The 21,828-nt window shown below is 38.6% G+C and overlaps 1 protein-coding gene across 2 annotated transcripts in view; it reads left to right on the forward strand.

Annotated features, from left to right (window-relative positions):
* The window catches only part of igdcc4 (immunoglobulin superfamily, DCC subclass, member 4), a 59,210-nt gene extending 46,642 nt beyond the window's left edge, over positions 1-12,568 (forward strand). For both annotated transcript variants that reach the window (XM_088414144.1, XM_088414145.1), the window contains exons 10-20: positions 115-297; positions 1,391-1,591; positions 1,706-1,804; positions 2,958-3,144; positions 4,229-4,356; positions 5,189-5,359; positions 6,302-6,436; positions 7,908-8,010; positions 8,150-8,330; positions 9,064-9,183; positions 9,262-12,568. In XM_088414144.1, coding sequence (XP_088270270.1) covers positions 115-297; positions 1,391-1,591; positions 1,706-1,804; positions 2,958-3,144; positions 4,229-4,356; positions 5,189-5,359; positions 6,302-6,436; positions 7,908-8,010; positions 8,150-8,330; positions 9,064-9,183; positions 9,262-9,732 — 1,979 coding nt within the window. In that variant the 3' untranslated portion in view covers positions 9,733-12,568. The remainder of the gene's footprint in view (positions 1-114; positions 298-1,390; positions 1,592-1,705; positions 1,805-2,957; positions 3,145-4,228; positions 4,357-5,188; positions 5,360-6,301; positions 6,437-7,907; positions 8,011-8,149; positions 8,331-9,063; positions 9,184-9,261) is intronic.
* The last annotated feature ends 9,260 nt before the right edge of the window (positions 12,569-21,828 follow it).

The following is a 21,828-nucleotide window of genomic DNA, read 5'->3' on the forward strand; positions in this document are numbered from 1 at the left end:
TATTATAACGGCATTTTGACAAAGCACTTTTTCCTCTTCCATGAGGACCAAAATTGATATTAACCAGTCCAGCCAATCCCAGTGAATTATTTTATGGTGTTTATTTTCCCACAGCGGACACTGTCTTCTCGGTGGAGGTGGGCGGTAATGAGACCCAGTTCACGCTCAGGGAGTTGCAGCCCAACCAGGCATACAGATTGAGGATAGCAGCTGGAACAGGTGTGGGCTTCGGGGTCCCGTCCGAATGGGCTCAGCACCAGACGCTGGCCCACTACAACCACACCAGCCACCGCGTGGGTAAGCCTTATGACTTCAGACTCGCTGTGTGGGAATTCCCACATTTTGGGGTGAAGATTTATGGTGTTTTTTTGGAGGGGGGCGAAGGACAAATTTGCAGTGTTAGGTTTCATAACCCAGCCTGGTGGTATCTGTATAACATGTGAGAAGAATTTTTACTTTGTTTTTTTTCACATAGCATGCACTTATTGCAGCAAAGCCGCCACCTGAGCACTTAGACATCAGTCGGCGGCATGAACAATGCAGCTAGAACAATGTGTCTGCCAGGCTTTGCGAGATTTGCAAAGAGTTCAGTGTCAGCTTGTCAGCCACTCAAGCGAGATAGAATGGAGGATGTGATTTAATTTGAGGAAAAAAATGCAGCTAGGTCAAGCTTTTTATTAATCTGGAGTGAGTAGGCATAATGAAGGTAGACATTAAATAACATACACTAAGAGGTGTCATTCAAGGTGTCTGCCATCATGCTGACATGAACGTTGAGTTATATTGTGACTGTGTGGGTTAGGTGCTTCAAAATCCATTCATTAGAAGGCGGAAAGATAATCATGCTCTACAAAATCCATTTATTTTCCATTTAACCCATAATACAGAGATGAGGTTCATTGTCTGACAGTTTTCCAGATTTTTAGTATATGTTTGTCATTTTTTAGCGTTGCCATATATGTTTTGTAGATGAGTCTAAAATGTCTTAGCTGAGAATAAAAATGTACCACAAAATGTCATTATGATTTTAACATCAACTAATATCAATTTGGACTATTTCTCCACCTTAATACAGTTATAGTTGGCATGCTATCAAATTCACTGTTCCTTTTTTCTGCATGGCATAGGGCAAGATTAGTCTGTGTTTAAGTTTTAACTGTATGTGGTTTGATGTTTTCATACAATATAGAACATTTAAAATACAAAAGCCTGGAAAATGAGCGTATTGGTAATATTTAAATAAAGTAGGAATTGTCCTTGATGAAATTATTAATATTATGCTTGATAAAGCTACATAATGAATGAGATTTTCATATCACCTAGATGAGATCCCAGGCTATCATGGGACCTGCCAGCATACTAAAATGATCATATTCCGCGGTTTATCCAGTGATGTTTGCGCCGACTGAGCTGAAGGTGCGAGCACAAGCGAGCACGCTCAACGTCACGTGGCAGGCCTCTCCCAATCACACAGCGGTCTCCGGTTACAAGCTGTCCTGTCGAGAGGTGGACGCCGACAGGGGGAAGAGCACGCAGACTCATGTGGTCAGGCTCCGCAAAAAGGCCAGACAACATCTCCTCACTGGCCTTGGTAAACTCCTTCTGTTTTGTTGCAGATCCTGTTAAATTACTTCAAAATATATTTTGGGGAACATTTCCCAAGAGTTCCTACTCATAAGATATTTCAATTGTTTTAATACGTTAGTTCCGGGCCAGCAATATGAAGTGAAAGTCTGGGCGTTCAACAAGCAGACAGATGGCTCCGCTGCAGTATGGAAAGGAAGAACCGAAAAGGCTGATAAAGGTGAGGTAACCATTGCGATTATTTGCACACGTGCAAATGCTGCGCTCTCACTGGCTCCAACACTTTCCCCTTGTGAAATGTTTATATGCAGTTTGAAAATACGGGATCCCTGATTATATATTACATTACAAGCACAGGTGATTACAGTTCAAAAGCAGGGTCTATCAAATTGTATCTCTTAAAAAGTGTGGCCCCGTTAAATAGTAGTTAAACAAGCTGTGACTGCATTGAATCAAACCAAATTACTTATGTGATATTGTCTGAATCATCTCTTATTAGACAGAAGCAGGCCCCTAATATACAGTATACTGCCCCATTCATAGTATTGACAGGTTAATTTATACTTAATATGACAACAAGAAACTCATTCCATCATTCCCTCTCAAACTGAGCTATACGCTATCCAACTGAAAATCTACTAAATCAATTCATCATTTAATTCATATCACACACGATTAGAGAACACAAAAAGGTAGTCCATTTGACCCGTTTATTAAGAGAGGTCTTTTGGTATACAAGTACACAATCATAAACTTGCTGGAACGCAGGCAGCGCAACTTCGAGTATTTATGGCAAGAAGAACTCAATCCACGTAGCGAGGAAAAGGAAAAACAACTGCTTCGAGCGCATTCAACGTTACACCGGTGAGGCGTTCATCGACCGCTCATAATGTGGGAAATCTGAAGCACACTTAACCCGCAACAAATTTACAGATATGAACACAAGAAAATATGAAGTTTAGGAAGATAAGGGTTTTTTTTTTCTCTTTTCTGATATAGTTTTTACTACGTCGCCAAACAGTTGGTGCATTTTAGACACAGTAACAGAGAAAATACCAGAATTTAACCTTGAAATCAAGAGTGCATCCTCTACACAAGTATGTCCTATAGTTGGGGATTTACAGTACCGCTTTTTGGAGATTTTAAACCATACAACTGCACGTTAGGGAAACAAACATTTCAGTCATCAAACTGTATCCAACTTCTCTTTGGGACTCATTCATAAGATCTACCAGAATATAAGGTGTACTGTCAATTTTTGCTGAAAATTAAAGGATTGTAAATGTGCTTTACAGTCCGGAAAATGCAGTACGAAATAAATAGATGAATTGCTTTCAGCAACACCGTAACGCAGACCCGTTTTCCAATTCAAGCATCTTCACTACCCATGCGGCCGCCCCCTTTACCACCGAGCAGCATTCAGGCGGTGGCCAACAGCTCCACGTCGATCCGCCTCCGCTGGGAGAAACCTCGCTTCAGTACAGTGCGCATCATCAACTACACGGTACGCTGCAGCCCAGCCGGAACCACCAATGCCTCTCTGGTCACGTACCACACCAGGTGAGCACGCGTGTTTGTCATCCGTCGCATCATCAACTCCAAGTACTCCTCTCGGCTGCTGTCGCTCAGGGTCGAAACAGTGACGCTTTGTGTTTGAAGTGCTATTATGTAGGGTTGGCATCATTTTTGTGAAAGGGATGAGATGATGAAAAGTGTTAAAGGCTGAATCAGATTGATGCACTAAGTCAGTAGCCTACAGCTTTTTTTGTGCCACACGCATAGTCTTCGCAGATTTACACCCATTGACCAACGACATTTCAATCATAACACACAATCATAAAACATTGTTTTTAAATTGCCCGTTATAAAGCTTCTGTACTGAAAATTAAAGAAACTAGGGTGTACTTCAACTTTTTATTATCCTGTTCATTTTAAAAACTGAATAAACAAGATGATTAACAGAGAAAATTTAAAAAAACTTTTTTGCTCAATAGCACAACAAATGCCAAACAATATTGTATATATTAACAACAAAGTGAAGTAATAAAGATTGACCCCTCAGCAATAATGAAAATGCTCTAAAACATATTCATTATGTTAAGTTCTGATCCTACATACAGTTGTAATCTCACTGCTACTTGCAAATCATCTTTTGGGTAATACTTGTTCAAATGATTCAGCAGGATGGTGGGTTTGCAAATTTTTATGCTCATACCTTGCCCACCTGCTTTTTTTTTTTAATCCACGTTGCTTTGGAGATACCACTATACAAGCAATGATGATCTTATTGTCAAAATAACTTCAACTTCAGAAGCTAAAGGCAAGTCATGGATGCCCTTTGAGCATTTACTGTCACCCTTTGCAATGGTATTTTTATGACATGGTAGAAGTATTTTTTTGTTGTAAAGTATTGTTTAAGATCTGAACATATTTGAGAGAACAATTCTGAAGATACATTTGTTAAAATGTAGCTTTGCCTTTGATATGGTCTTGATATGAGGTCTTGTAGCAGGGGCTAGGGCAGCAATATTGATAAACATGTTGAGCTGTACAGTTTGAATTTGAATTTACATTCAGCACCCAAACCTACAAAAACCAGTGACTTTCAACAGACTTCCTCTATATTTGATGTATGGTTTTATAGTGCTGCCCAGGAGATCCTGATCGGAGCGCTGAAGCCTTTCACACGTTACGAACTGGCGGTGCAGTCCAATGGCCTGGATGTGGTGGGACCCTTCAGCAGCACCGTGGAAGAGTCAACGTTCTCTGACAGTAAGTGGGTTTCATGAAAATGAATGACTGGAATATGAATGGAATGGAATATCCTTGTGAGACCAGCCCATTCGTTTTTTGACTGTTACACTACTAAGTCCTAGTGTGCTAATGAGAGGATGTCATTGCCTAGCCAATGATGTCTCTTCTTTTGGCGGGATTCAGTTAACCCTTGTGCAGTATTTTATCCAATCCTTTGGTCTTTACTTCGAAGGCATTTCACATCAATGGGAAATCATTGAGAGAAGACATGAGGCAGCTGAAATTTCACCCAGATGGTGACAACATGTTAGAGTTCCACACGGCACAACCATTTAGTTATCGCACTTCACTGCGAGAATGATGAGGAAGAAAATGACCCAAAATGGTCAAAATACTGCATAAGGGTTAGTTTGCTGTCTTGCTGAGACTAAAAGGAGAAAACTACAACAAATTCTTATTCTATCCTACTACTTGAAGTGTGATCCTGCATTGTATTGAGAACTGTTTTAACTAAGAATTCTGAGTTTCATAGTGTTCCAAAGCCTAAAGGCAGATGTTAAGCATCAAATCAAGTCAAATTTCTCAGTCAAAAGTCGGCAGGTAACATGAGAGTGTGTGTAGAAACGAAATGACCACCGGCAGCCAGTCCTCTTTCTCCTTAGCCCCAGCCTGTCTTTCCTCCCCTGTACCCAGGTGGCTGCAGCATGAGGACGCAGATGGTTGTCATATAACATGTCCAATCCCCCGCCAAGACAAAACACACACACCCCCAGCTGCGAACCTCATTTGTGACTTTTAATTACCGACTGCTGCACTCCTGACTCCGTGCCTCCTGTTTGGCTTCCATCAGGGCCTTCCTCGCCGCCGCAGGAGCTGCGCCTGAGCACCATCGACTCGTCCTCGGTACTTGTGAGCTGGCGCCCTCCGCTGGAGCCAAACGGTGTTATCGTGGGCTACAGGATCTTGATCAGCAGCAATCTGAGCCAGCCCGAGCACACGTGGAGGAACCTCACTCAAGATGGTGAGAAAGTAACCGCTCTAGCTCCAATAAAAGGGATATCCAAAAGTAATTGTTTCCAGTTTTGGATTGAAAGACATACTTACGATCCGTTAATTTTCTCATAAATCAACTCTGTGCCTTTTAATCAGTAAGGATGAAAGCTTTCCAGTTTGTCATCATTAATTCAAATTATTTTCTATTTACTTCCCCCCTGTGGTCAGAAAAAGATCATACTTTACATCATGCCATTTTAGTGAATATACAACCTAAACAATATTACAGCTTGAAGCTAGATTTGCCTTATTTATGTGTTTCATTTCATGTGCAATACCTAATAACCCAGTGCGCCCTGTATATGGACATTTCCAAAAATCGACATATTCATTGAGACTACTTATAAACCAGTGTGCCTTTAGGCCCCAAAAACCTGAAGTTAAATGTACTATTTTAACTGTAAAATCACGGTTCAACGAGGACATTTTATTTAACTACCATACTAATTATTAATATAGTTGCAGAATTGTGCACGATTAGTACGAATTTGATTTTTTCAACTGATTTTTCGTTTTGCATGTCAGTGGTTAGCAGTGGTTCTCCAATGGGGGTACTTGAAGGAACTTCAGGGGGTCCTTGAGATTTTAAACAAAACAAACAAACATGCAAGAGTTAATTAATTGTTTCAGGAAAATAAAGGTTCATAAAACAAATGTTATGTTCAGTAGGTGATTCAATTTCATCAGTGTAAAAACTCATATTCTCTACGTTCAGATTTCTCTACGTTCATCTACGATTGCCAGCCCGCTGCTCCATAATCCTTGCTGCCGATCCCCACTCAAAGGCCTTAGTTGGCATTCTAATCCTCCGAATATAACCTCCGAATATAAATAAACAAAAACTAACAATATTACGCTTACTATACATTCCAAAACACTCTTTACTGTGTCTACTTTGTCCACCCTACAGGCAGCATCACCAGTGTTGAGGTGCGAGGATTATCCAGTAGCACCCATTACTTTTTCAAGCTGGGAGCATCTACAGAAATTGGAGCCGGGCCTTATTCACTTCCAAAGGACATTTATACGCCCTCTGACCAATACGGTATGTGTCATTCGTATCACATATACTATTCTTTAAAGTAGATCTATTGTCTTAAAGACAGTTCCCAGGTATCTCAAACACGTCTGTAATTTATAATAGCTTTTGTCCGTGTGTCATTTATATCACCAAAAGAAAAAAATAAACACATTTGATGTTGCACTTGATGGGTGGGTAGGCACTCCAGGCGCACAGCTATTTGTATACAAGCCACAGAAAAAGTCAATGTTCCATATAACGTCCTGTTTAGTATAATGTCTTCGTATCATGGTTATGTAGTTGTCATGGGGTGCTGCGCTGGCCTCTATGCACAATGAATGGAAATGACATGGATGGTGTGTGTATGTTTGTGTTGCGCGTGCAAGTGTGAGAGAAGGCTTTTGCCATCTGTTTCCTCTCTACGCCGCTGCCAAAAGGATAAGCCGGCATAAATGAATATCAATGAAGGGAGTTGAATGGATTGCTATTAAATTTTAGCCTTGTCTTATATAAAGAAGTGACATTCACTTTTGCTTTATTGCGTTCTCGTTGTTGTCCAGACCAAAACCGACAGTCAATTTTGAATGCAAAACAGTTTCCATTTGTCTAGGTGTAGTTTCTATTATGAAAATACTGCATCTGATGCTCCTTTATTCTGGATTGTTGTTTTGCGGGAAATTTGGCAAGAATACTTCATACGTCGATGGACAGACATGGCAATTGTTTATGAAAGAATCGTTTTAAATCAAAGCAATATGTAATGATTTGAGTGTCACTTTATATCCATTTTTTGGCATTATTAAGTCGCAAAAGAGGTAAACGACATGGAATAAAGCTTTTATGTCTTTGTAAGCAATATAATTACAAATAAATGTTGAGAAAATGTTGCAGAAAAACAAGACAGATAATACCAAAAAAACAAACAAACAAACAAACCCTCATAAAATAATAATGACCATTCCTGTTAATAGTCATGGTTATTTTTGTATTGTTGTTAGTATCATTGACTTTTATATGAAAAATTGCCTGCAGTTTTCATAGACCCTTTGACAACTGCCAGTTATTTATATTAACTTCTTATGTACATTTACATTTATATGACAAAATGAAAGTTATTTTATTTGGTGAAATCCTAACTGGGATTGCCACCAATAGCCAACCCAAACAGGGGTATTGTGACACCTACTTAAGTAAATTTCTACCCCTGCCCTGAAATTTCCAGAGAGGCATGGCAGCAGATCATATAAAAATTTTGCTTTGCTCCAAACAAGAAATACAGTTTTCTGCTATACACAAAGTGAATGTAATCAATAAAAACGGTTGACGATGTTAATCATTGTTCATAACGTCGGGTCCCCTGCAAAAAAAAAAAAAAAATCACTGAATTACGAAAAATCCTCCTCGAGTCAATGAAAAACTGCAAAACTGCTCTAAAAAATGAGCCTTGAATATGAACAGCATTTATAATAATATTTTTAAATTCTGTTTTCAATAGAGCTGGACATTCATGCAGTGACAGGCATCATCGTTGGAGTGTGTCTAGGGCTCATATGCATCCTTCTCTGCATGTGTTTCAGTTTCCGCAACACTAAGACCAGGTAATATAGTTTACAGTTCAAGTTTGTTTCCTACTCTAAGACCAAGCCATACATCTCAGAGTAAGGCAAGGTAGTAGGATTTTTTTTTTTCCTTATAAACAAATTCTCCCACCAATTAGCTCTTTTACTGTATGTGTAGGGGAATATCTGGCAGCCTGGACTCCACAGCTGTGCCGCCCCAGTACAGGAGAGGAGTCTACCCCAGCCCCACTCGTGCGCCGGAGTGCAGCGATTGCCACGAGCTGGAGACGCTCATGCCCACCACCGGCCAAGAGTCCGGCCAGTCGTCCGCAGAAGCCCCTGAGGAGCAAAACCTGATGGTGAGCACCAACGACCCGCAACCTCAACATCTTGGTGTTTGAAGCTGTTTCAAATACAAATCAACAAAAATTCACTTAACAGGCTCAAATCATTTGAGAATTGTACAAAGACAATAAACAACAGTACTCGCAATGAATTTCCCTGAACTCTTAGATGCGAAAAGTAAAAGATGAGTGATGGGGAGAAAAAAAATGCAGTGAAAAAACTACATAATGAATAATGAATAAAACCTTCTGAATGCAGACGTTACCACACATATTGGGAGATACATCTACCTTGGTATAACTAGACCAGTGCTTATCAATTATAGAAGCCCCCCTCAAAACCCACGGGAAGGAGAAAACTTTTTTTGCCCCCCCCCCACTTGACATGCTGACTATGAATAAGAATATGATCTCTAAAAATTGTAAAAGTCGACATAAACCTGGATAATGTTCAACAAGAGCAAAACCAAAAAGCAATATAAATCAACTTTGAAAATCTGTTAATTATTTTTTTACAGCTTTTATAAAGGTTATAGCATAGTCTAAAATAGAAAAAAAAATACCAAGTGCATCAAAGTGCCTGAAAAAAGATGCCAAACCTTATTTTATTACAATTACACTATAAATGACAAAAACAAATCCTTTTCCCTGGGGTCACCCGCCGCCCCCACCCCACTATTCCAGAGATGTCATGTGGGCAATGTATACGTTCAACAGATGAACACATTTGAATATTTATTGTTTGTAGGCTGCTTGGAATGGCTCCGTCAGTCATAACTGGGCCAACAGAATCACCAGATACAGAGACACCTTCACCGAAGACTCACCGGGATTCAGCACCGGAGAAGTCAACGTGACTAAGAAAACAGTAAATGGATTATTCCACTTTGGACAACATTATACCATCAAGGAAGTGACCAGCGATTTTGATGTTCTGTCTTTGCAGGATTGTCCGAGCGCATCTCCGTCCAGCAACCAAGTGGAGGCCGAGGTCATCGTCCACTCAGAGCTGTCCGACCCTGTCGGCGGGAAGCCCGAGAGGGACTGCGGACGGGCCGAGGACTCGAAAGCCAACCGAGGCTCCTCGTTAGGACAGACCGAGGAGAACCCTCCCGCTAAACGGTGGCTGGGCCCGAGCCAGCAGAGTCTTCCATCAGCAAGTCCGCCGAACGACCTCAACGGGGAGCCGGAGGAGGAGGTTGGCGCCGGCCCGAAGCGGGACTCGGGTCTAACCAACGGATTCCACTCCCCGGAGAAATCGCGGCCCGTGCCCAAATCTGGGGAAAATGGCGACGTTGGACGCTGCCCCCCCTCAGCACAAGCAAAGACCAAGTCTGCCGGTCTCACCCCAGCTCCTTTTGTCTCTTCAGGCCTGGTCCATCCTACCTCAGTGGCACATGGTTACTTGTGCCCGTAGTCTCTGCGTGCCAGGCTTGGAGCAAACTGAAACCTTCTTTCCAGGGATGATTGTGCATACACGCCTCATTGTCGGATTTCTTTTCTACTACGAATCCACACTTTCATACATATGTAAATACATGATACTGTCTATTTTTTAGAGCTAGCGTTCTTGTTTTCGGAGTATGCGTTGTAACAATACATTCCTCCGGGCTGTGGAAGCAAAAGGAGTCAGTGCAGACCTCTCAATGACAGAACTAAGACAAGACGCAAATTGGTAGGTGTCAATCTCACGGGTCCGACTGAGGATCCATACACAGTTTTAAGAATGTCAAGCATCTGCGTCGCTCTCTAGCCTCATGCTGTCTCAGGGTCACAACTGAAATGGGTGCCATTTAATCTCAGCTTTTCATACGTGAAACCATACACCTTTTGGAGTGGGACATTTTTGTATTGTTGTACTATGATTGCATAACACCAGATTTCAAAAGAGCCATTGAGAGCACGAGTGAGCTTATTCCATTTTCACGCCTTGTCACTGCATCTGGCAACAGATAACGTAAGTGGACATTTTATTCACAAAAATACATTCATGATTTTCATGGGTTTTTGAGATCCCGGATGTACATTCACGTTTGCTACGTGTTTTGCTGATCCAGAAACATACGGTATTTTCCGCACCATACAGTATATGGTAATATTAAGAGCAGTCTCGATTATGGGGTCCATTTCCATACGTAACACATACAAACGGCGCGCTGTATTAAAAGGTGCAAGCTCAGACCTAATGTTGTCTGAATGGTTTATTACCCTAGCGTTTTGCACGTAAATGTAATGTTCTCTGATTGGTTTATCGCTGGCTGCTCGCGTAATACAATAGGTGTTCATTCCCTAATGCTCCGACAGTCAATGAACCAAAGTTGTATGATAACACGTTTACAGATTTTGGAGCTCAGTGCATCAGTGCAAAGTGCGCTGTCAATTTTTGCGAAAAATTTATTTGGGTCTTATAGTAAGAAAAATAAGGAATTTGCGATTTTCACAAGTTTTTAAGATTCACAAATATAGCTGCGATTTTCACATTTTTCTCATCTATCGGACCTTCTATTATGTTTTTAACAAAAGTTGGGAAACAAAATACGACCCAAATTTTTTCCCCCTCAAGCTTAAGCGGCCTTGACAAAATAGATGTTCTTCTACTGTTCATTTTTCTTCATTTACGCCACAGAAGACAATAGAAGATTAGCGTCTTCCAGGTGAAGGCAAAACATATAAAAGTAAGCTTGAAGGAAACAAATTAGGGGTCGTATTTTGTTTCCTGACTCTGTTAGACACATAATAAAAGGTCAGATCAAAGCTTGTTTTCCCTCTTTCAATTTTCTATTTTAAACAACTGCCTAAGTTCATGTTGCCCCTAGAGAGCAACACTGTCATCTGGTGGACAGATGAGGAAAATGCCTTTAAAAACGTAATTTGCAACAGAGTTATTTTTGTCTCAAATATAAATGCCACCGATCCACAAATGCAAATTACAACGCACAAGCAGAACTGAACATTTCCAAACGCGAGGTCATGATGCTTACACAACGTTAACACGTATGAAAATCGAGGCTATATCTGAACATGAAAAACACTTGAAAATTGTGAATATGTTTGTGGGAAAAAATGGGAAAAATAACACTTTGTGGATTTCAAAAACGTGAAAATCATGACTGTATTTGTGTGAATAATTTTGAGATAAATATCTCCTTATAATTTGGCATCCTTGTTCAATACCTTGAGGTAATAATTACTGCTAAAAGTTTGACCTCAATCCACCAGTGTGTCAGACTCCATTTGATCAATGTTGTCAGTGAAACGTACAACGTGTAACATAGGTGACCATATTAGATCAAATCAAAGCCTTCACTTAAAAAAAAAACAAAACAAAAAGTTGAATTAGCCCACTCAGGTTTCTAGTGGTTCTTTGCGGGTGTACATGACATCAGAACCTTGCAACAAATTTTAGCCAATTTTTTTTTTTTTACAAAATATTACTGCCACTTAGCGTAAGGGAAAACGTCAACAACAATAAATTCCTCAACAGAAACCGTTGCCATGTTTCAAAAAGTGAAACTAAAAATGAACATATGTGACCTTTTTTCTTCTGTAATCACTCAAAAAAATGCCTGAATACAGTACTATTAAAATGACAATACATTTTGATTCATAATACAAGAGATTTTTTTTGAACTTGTGAACCTGACCTAAAGACAGTGTAGTTTTTCATTTTTGAATGTCAGATTTTGAAAAGAATGTAAACATTCTCCTGTAATCATGTCGACGAGTCATGTCGATGAGTCACAATTTGGGGAAGCGCCTACGTCCACATTTTTTTATGTGACAAAAACGTTTCTTCTTTTTTTTTTTACTTAAAAGAACCTCCAATACACAACAGTTTTTGTTGGATGTTTGAACAAGTATTTGAGATGAAGAAAAATGCATTGTAAAGAAAACACAACAAAAAAAAAAGTGAACTGGTGCATTCCGACTCCTTACCACACTACCTCATTTCTTTTTCAGGTTCTCATTCTGCTTTTTTGGCATCAGAGTAGCTAGCACCTTTCACAAAGTTATTCCTCTCATTTCACTAAATGTGTTTTCAACAAATGGCCTTGTTTGACAAAAATATGCCGTACCACTCAAACTTCAAACAGCAGATCGTAGCATGGACTATTTTAACGTTTAGGTGCTTTTTTTGGTCCTCAACTAGTAATTCCACTGTTACCTGCAGAATTACATTCTGTTGCATTGCTTTGTGTTGTTTTTGTGCTGCATTTAAAAAACAAAAACAAAAATAAAACAGAAATGATTGATTTGATTTTTTTTAACATCTACATTGGTAAAGCACAGTTTTCCTGGGAAAATAAGATTAAGCCACACTCATCCCAAACAAATGTTGATGAATATACAGGAAAAACACAATTTTCGCTTTCATCAGGACCTGTATACAAACGATATGCCGATATCACTTTATCTGCTTTGAAAAAAATAGCGAAACCGCTGTCAAAACTCCAGTCATAATACTGCAAAACAAACTCCATTTTGAACTGTTCCTCTGTTGCTTAGAACTAGGGTAGGGAAATGGATGTGTTCAAAGCAGATGAGCTGGAGGCTTTTTCAGGGGGTCACTTAGCGAAACCTTGTCATGTCACTACGCTTCAACTCTGTCAGTTCCAGCTGGTACTGCTTTGAAGTATTATTTCATGATTCAGTTGATTCCCATATTCCTGAAGAAAACCCACATATAATTGTCCATCCATCCATTTTTTTATCGTTGGCTTACTGGTACCTATCCCAGGTGTTCTCAGGCCGTAGACATCCTGGACTGGTTGCCAGCCAATCACAGGGCACATAGAGACAAACAAGCATTCACACTCGCAATCACAATTAAAGGCAATATGGAGTGCCTAAAGAAAAAATAAGGCAGGATGAGATGGAATTGAAACGGGGACCTTTGAACTGTGAGGCAGATATGCTAACCGGTATTACGCCATGCAGCCCCACACATAATGTTGCCAAGTGTAAATAGATGCACGGCTGAGTATTCACACATCCAACACATCCAACATTAACCCAATGAGGGATTAGAAAGTGATTGAAAGTCGTGTGTGTTTTTCAAGCATAATTAATTTATAAAACTGTAAATCGTTACCACCCCTGCAGAGAAAAAAAGAGAACTCTTTTTACTGTATAGTTTCAATACAATTTTGCATTATTATTAGAAAAGGGAACATGATGTATAATATTGCTGCAATTAAGTTGTAATAAAGCCATGATGTTATTACACGTTTCGTGCTGAAACTCATGGAATCTGTAGTCCCTAATTTTGTGGCTGCTGAATGTAGTTGTTAGACAAACCACAAAGAGGCAGTGTAGTCATTCCTAAAGATTCCCGAAAAGCAGCGGAGCTCACGAATAGGAGAAACTGTTGCAGTTGTGGTAGAGCTACGAAAACGTTCTCTTCAATATCTATTCAGTGGACGCGGAAAATATACGAATAATAGTGCTAACTTCGGAGGCTGTGACTGCGAATGGTCAACATTACAGAAAGGCTGTCACTATTGAACAAACCGGGCTGGGTAAATACACACACATATACATATATATACATATATATATATATATATATACATATATATATATATACATATATATACATATATACATATATATACATATATATATATATATATATATATATATATATATATATATATATATATATATATATATATATATATATATATTAAACCAAATTCCCAGTTGAATAAATAAATACAAACAATGAAACAAAATACACTAATCACAGCAGCTAACACAAGCTGTGTGTATTTTGTTAAACTAGCACAGGTGCAGCTAAAAAAGTCTGTAACAAAAGTGACACTTTTGATTGTTTACATTTACATGCTAGCTTGTTAATTTTTTTGCAGTACTGTGTTCTCAGTCAAAAAAGAAAACATTTAACATTGGAAAAATTAGACTAAGTATTGTTACTTTACTTTTTTTTGTTTGTTTCCAAAATCTTCTCTGAGATTTTTTTAATATAAAATAAAAAAAAAGTGCTTAGCATTAGCAGCTAAAATTATCATTAAAGTGCTGCTGCTACACAACACGATGATTGTGGAATTTGGATGTCAAGGTACCAATGTATATAAATGATAGATTGGACAACACCAAAAATAGGTTACAGAACTTGTTTTTTAGAGTTGGTGTTTAGAATTTATGGTGTGTTGTGTGTATATATTTTGTTGTGTTTGGCCTCCAGCTGCAGAGAACTCTTCAGGCTGGATCGTCGTATTTCATCTGAGGGGCCTAGTGGAGTAAAGAATGATAAGTCGGGTGAGATACAATCTGTGAGAGGAAATACGGCTGGAATCATAACATTTATTTGCTTTTTTTTTTTTTTTTTTTCAATTATCGTTGGAAGACCATCTAAAATACATCCGATCCGGAATTGTTTGCGACTCATACTTAAAGATAACTTCTTATTTTTCATCATTGTTGCTTGGTCAGGTTATTATCCATCGAAAGGGACTTTTTGATATGTTAAAAACAACAGTTTGGAAATAGTGTTAAAAGTACCAGCTGGGATTATAAAGTTGATTTAGCAACACAAGACAATGCTTGGTTCCAAGTAGGAAAAGAATTGTCAATTGATTGCAATGTAACAGGGTGGGGGAAGTGCATGTCAGGTGTGTTTCTAAATAATGGGTTTCATAAATTATAATGAACACTCTTCTAGTACAACAGAAGTAGAGGAAAAATGCTTATTTGCGAAGCAGCGCAACAGTCATTTTGTATTCATTGGGGTGGGGTGGCGTACCACAGGAGTCAATTCTCAGCCCATTCCATCACAAATAATTAACTAATGTGGACCTAGTGAAAACAAACTATAGTTATGAAAGCACACAAATATAACAAGGGTGAGTGCAATACCTCATTTTGAGATTGAAGTCATTAGTCTTTTCCCCAAATTTTACTTGTTTTTCCTTTAAATGATTGATGATGACACACTCAGTGTATGCAGCACTAAACTAAAGACTAAACTGGCTCGGTTCAATGATGTACCCATTGTGGGAATTTAACATATTTTCAATGAAACCCTTTGGCATTATTTGCCCGGAGAGTGCATTTAATGTGCATTTAATGCCTTGTTAACTCGCAAAAGTTTATGTCCTTATGTTTGTTGCACCCATGCGTCAATTCTGCAAAATGACTTTCAACACCTCTTTCAGATAAGATATATTTTCCCCTTTGCCAGTGCAACTCGGGGCTATAACCTGCCAATCAAATATTCCCAAAAGCAAACAAGACACAGCCTTGAAGAGATGGCAATGGAAGGATAAGCTAGGAGGTAAATGAATGAAGCCTGGGAGAGGGGGATTTGAGAAGTCATCTTCAATTAGGCTTCTTATCTTCTTCCTTAAATTCTACACAAATACTCAAAATGGTTGCTAAAATGCAAGGGTGTTGGCTGCACGGCTTGCAAAAAACGCAGCATTTTTCTGCTGGATGGTCAAGCATCGCTTTCACATTGTCATTGGTTATGCAGGATTTATTTCTCTGATGGTTATGATGTCTAATTTTTGTGGTTTTCATCGTTTTCTAGTATCAGTTGTCACTATATTTCAGAAGCTAACGTTATAATGCAAAGTTGTGCGTCTAAAAAAATGGAAATTACGAAGCTGTCACTGGATTTTTTTAACATAACTTTGACAATGGGGCTGCAGCTGTCAAGTAATTGTGGTATTTGAAATATCTACAGAAAATTAAAGATAACAATATATTATTTTGCTTGATGAAAAACACTCAATTACAAATGACCAACTTTTATAAATTGGATGATCAACATTTTTAATTTAAATTTACACTGTGTTTAGCGGCACACATTTGTATTTAAAAACATTATATTTTAGACAAATCTCTCCCAATAATTCTTGGTCTATGAGACAAATTTGAGTTTAAATAAGTAAAATGTGATCAGTAGGAACAGCAATGTGTGCAGTCATTTACGTCTATCATGCCAGCCTATATGGAGCACTCTAGTACCGGGTTAATCATCTTGAACTGTTGAAGCAAAGCAGCAACAAGAAACCAAATATCGGCTGAGCCTCGAAAAGCTTTGCGAGTCGATTTTCAGGCCCTGGGGTCATATTGATGTTATTGTGAAGGCTATTAATTTCGGTTAGGAAGAAATATGATGTCACTGAAGGCTCAGGATTGAAATGAATGGCCCACCACTCCTTTTCAGAAATCAAAAGTTAATGTTGTCTAACTTGTCTCACACTTTTTATACAACCAATTATAAATTCAATCGAGCACTTTATGCCCCCCCCTCCCTAAAAATGGCAATCATGATTTGGTGGATTCTGAATCATTTTTAAAATGTGTCACAAATGGACATACAGCATGGTCATCTTTTTCATGGCACTGTGAATGCAACGTAAGATTAAAAATAATCTAGTTTGTGTTGATAATTGGCAGAACAGTCAGTCACCAAGCATGAAAAGCAAGATGAGGTGTTTTGGACTAACCAGCCAGCGTTTGGGAGAGCAAGCAGCCTTGATGGCTGTTCCCATTGCAGGAAAACTTAGTTCCACATCGGCGAGCAGTACAGGCCAACTCTCAGAGGGCCGCCTGACCCACTTTTCCCGCTCTCCAAGTAAGCATTGCACATTGCGCTCGGCATCGCGTTATCTCCACCGTCGGCCTTGTGCAAGCATCAACAACACATGGTAGCCATTAATGTCACAGTCCGAGGATCATCATTGCAAGTAATTTATCTTTGGATTTTACCAAGACCTTTGTTTATACTATATAATATGTGGAGTGCCTGCTCCAAGGCAATTTTACTAAACCACATGTATAGTGTTGTTCAGGTCTCCCTAATGTAGTGTCCAGCATGTGGGAGTTGATGGCACAACAGGTGATGGCAATGTGCTATTTAATCAATTGTGAGTGGAAGCAGGTGTCTCATTAGGACCTCCTGGCATCCACAACTGCCATCTATGAGCATGTGGTGCAGCAAAAGACTGCCCTAGGAAATTACATTCATGCTTTTGGGATCATGAGGTATAACAAACATTAAATGGTAAAAGGAAAAAAAATAGTCAATATCGATGATATTCATGTTGAAGCACCTGGAAGAGTGTTGCATTTCACTCAGTTAGCATGAGGGTTACACTGCATATTTGTGGTTCAATTTCATTTGTTGTATGTGTTTATTAAAATGAGTTCTTCAAGGTTTTGTTCTTACATATTTGTTTTTCCTTTCTTATGACAACTAATGTGTTGGCTTCGGCCTTGGTGTGTGGAATTTGCATGTTCTCCCCGTGCCTGCGGGGGTTCTCTTCAGGCACTTCAGCTTCCTCCCACACTCGGAAAACATGCATTGCAGGCGAAGTGGACATACTAAATTTTCATTAAGTGTGATGGAGTGCCTGAATGGTTGTTTGTGTCTCTGTGTGCCCTGCAATTGGCTGGCAACCAGTTCAGCCCGCTGAAATCTTTAACTTTTGATTAACGATGGAAAATTGTGCAAATAGCTTAGAAAAATATTTATACTATATAATATTTATACTAATATTTATACTATATAATATTAATACTATATGATATTATTTATACTATAATATATATATATATATATATATATATATATATATATATATATATATATATATATATATATATATATATGTCTGTAAATTAATAAAACAGCTAAAACAGTATCTCCAATCCACATAAAGATGGTAAAGCCAGGTCATGTCCAACTGATCCCTACATCAAAGTGTTTTATAATGGCTGCTCAGTTTCCGGTCAAGTGTGTTCCCATGGTAACAGAATGGCTGTAGAAAAGGCTAAGTGGGGAAAACGAGCCATGGTTCACTTTGATTATGTTCTGGTGAAGTAATCTTGACAATCACATCGACTTGAAAAGTGATTTGTTATTTTTGGGGCGTTGCCTTAGTCACCACCAGTGCTTATTGGACCAAAATATGTTGGCTTTTTGCACCTTAATGGAATTTTATACATTTTGTTTCAGAATATATTACAATAATATAATGTATATTCTTTATGGCCCATAGAATGAAATAAGTCTGCAATTTAGAATGCCTTACATTTATATGAAAAGAACAATTTATTAATTTCAGACACTCAAAGTGTACCTTGGCATTCTTTCGTGCTTCTAACATCACAAAGTTTAAATACAATTTGCATTTATTATGCATTAAATGTTTCCTACTATCTGAAAAAAGCTCCTAAAATACAGCAGTTTTATTAAGATGTAAGTGTAATTCCATTGTATTTATGGTCTAAAAAAAGAGTTCCCTGACTCTGGGTGAAAATAAATGCAGCACTCTGTTCTATAAAGTTTACCCAACAGGAAATGTGACTGTGAATCGTTAATGACAGCCTTGGCTCGCAATTCTTTGTTTGTTAAAGCGCTGGCACATTAGAATGCCATTAGAGATATCGGTTGCCTTCAGCAGGGGTTGTCACTGCCTGGCGTTAGTGGAACACTTTTTGAAAGAGTGCCAGGATGACTTGGAGAAAACACGCTGCACTGTCTTCGATGACTGAGTCGGAGCATACTCTAACACGCAAAATGCCTTTTCTTTTGAAGGGTACAGCATTTCCTAAACTGAAAAGATAGAACTGCCAAACGTTACACACAAAAACATGAAAGGTTTTTGCACAAGCTATGAAAATTTGAGGTCATTCCAACGAAAATTGTCAAAATGATTGGCCTACGAAATGGGGCCAAACTTTTTGGAACACTCCGTATATCTATCTAGTTAGCTAGCTAGCTAGCAAACTATATCTTTGTCTCCCAACTCTGTCCGACAACCCACTCGTATCGTGACTCGTTAATAATATTACGGACACGTGGAGGGACTAAGAGAATGCATTTGACTTCTTTGCTAAGGTTTTGTATTAGCCTAACACAAAGCTAGTACAGTATAACGTATTTAGTAATCATAAACTTACTGTGGAATTCCATTTGCTTCAAATAACAATAGCTGCATTCTATGGAGCCCCTCTGGTGACAGGGTATGAAAAAAAAAATAATAAATTGCTCTCATCGTACATATCCGTTAGCTCCGTCTACTAAACCGTGCCCAAAGTTCACAAAGCTGTTCCTTCAATTTACTCATCCGTTTCCTCAGTTTACTAATTTGTACCCTCAGTTTAATAATCTATCACCTCAGTTTCGTCATTCGTACCCTCAATTTTATAAACCATACCCTCAATTTACTGTAAATGCTGTGTTTTCTTCCCATCTGCAAATTGTTGGTTATTAATCATGAAAAAGAAGCAAATATACATCAGTTTACATCAAAGTGCTCCATGATTTTATTACATCTCTTTTGGATATAAATCCTTTTGCTTAATTTTGGGTAAGTTTTATTCCTTTGAATGCTCCCTCACCTTCCTTCATTGCAGCATTTACAGTAAACTGAGGGTATGGATTAGTAAACTGGGGTTATGGTTTGGTAAATGAGGGAACAGATTGTAAATTTAGGGTACAAATTGGTACAGTTTAGTAAACTGAGGGAATGGATGACTAGACTGAGGGTGTGGATTATATGTGAAGTGTGTTAATGATCAGTTAGCTATTAATATTTTTATATTTTTATTTAATACCTGTTCTGTTTAGGACTACTTAAATAAAATGTGGCGTTAGTCCAAATAAACACACGTCACTTGAAGTGTACATAAACAAAATAGGATATAGTCTTTAAATCAGATGACGAGTGTCACTTTACTAATCTCTGTGAAGCCTCGCTGATGGATCAAACAGTTTTGACACCAGGCAAAGAAAACATGTTGAATTGACTCAACCTGCAAGAATCACACAGCAGGAGGCGGACTCAATCCCATATCGATTTTCCCCACGTTCCCCAGAGATCACGCCTTCCTTTCGGGTCCACCCCAAGTTTGTCACATAGTTGAGCTGATTGCATCTGCAGTTTTAAGAGCAAAAAAGAAAAAAAGAAAAAAGTTTTGGTGTGAGATTAGAAATTGGTCTGAAACAGGATGAAAGTGATGAATGGAATTTTGCTGAGCGCAGAAGTTCACTTTTGAAGGATTGCCTCCGCAATGTTAAGAACTCATATGTCCACATGTGGGTTTGTGGAGCACCTCTAAAAACATCGGCAGGGCTGACATAATTATCTCAGCCCACACACACACACACACACACACTCCCAGTGCCAACATCATAATTCAGCTGAAGGCACATGAACCAGGCAGGTGGTTGCATGGTCATGTGGGACTCCTCGTTTTCTTGCCTTCATGGGGAGACTATTTCAGTTACAAGACATTTCGAAAGAAAACTGAAAAAAAAGTTTGCTTCATTTATCAACACCATAGGATTGTTTTTACATTACGACAGTGTATTAGGGTCGGACAAGAATTAACCTCGCCAAAATGAGTTTTAAAGTTATCGTGGTGACTCTAATACACCGTGGTAAAAACAAGAAAACATTTTCACTCCTTGATTGACGAATGTCCACTTAAAACTCCTTCACAAAGGAGCGCATTACAACCGCTTGACATTCATGCTGCCCCTAATGTCGCCATGACATTTAATCTGCTCATGATGACTTTTAAACTTGTCATAATTTATCATGATGACTGTAAATCTCATCAGGAATATTAAATCTCAACACACTGACTTTAAATCTCTTCATGATGATTTTTAATCTCATCAAGGCGATTTTAAATGTCGTCATAATGACATTAAATCTGGTCATGGCTATGTTAAATCTCATCAGAACATTTTCAAATCTCATCATGAGGATTTTAAATCTCACCATGACAACTAAATTTAGTCAAGATAAACAGATGACAACTTTTAAATCCATCGTGTACTCTTTAAATGTTATAACGTCTTCAAATCTCATTATAATTATATAAATATGGTGAATTTTGTCATTATGACGAAATTGCATCATGATTACTTTAATTATCCTCATGATTACTTTAGATGTAATCGTTGTGTTTTAATCTCTTCTTGATGTTTTTGAATCTTGTCGCAAAATATGGTTGTGACGACGATAAATCTCGGCGTGATGAGTTCATCTCGCGATGGTGACTTTAAATCTTGACACTGTTTTGAATCTCATCGAAGATCACCATTAAACATACAGTTGTGCAAAATGCAAGATTAATTTAGCATTGTGGCTGAAGTTGAAATCACCCTCATAAAACTTTACTAACAGCCCAAATAATGTTTTAAAGCAGGACATTATAGAAAATTGTGTTTTTAATTGCTTGTATACAAATGGTTGTCACTTGAGTGCCTGCGAGGCCATCAAGTAAGAAATTAAATTACATAACAGAGTCCATCTTTTTTCTGAGCTGCCTAACACCAAAAATGAGCAAGCCGTTCAGAATATAGTCCCAACTGTATGTGCTGCATGCACCACATGCACACATCTGCAGACATGTAATTGAGGGACTTGGCAAAGAAGTTGGTCCTTCACAAGTGAAAATATGATTTTACCGTACTTGTTTCACATGGGCTCGCTAGAGCTTCAGTCACCTGTTACGCCCTGCTAAAATA

Source organism: Hippichthys cyanospilos, chromosome 4, assembly GCF_059441005.1.
Source record: "Hippichthys cyanospilos isolate Australia breed blue-spotted pipefish chromosome 4, RoL_Hcya_1.0, whole genome shotgun sequence".
NCBI lineage: Eukaryota > Metazoa > Chordata > Actinopteri > Syngnathiformes > Syngnathidae > Hippichthys > Hippichthys cyanospilos.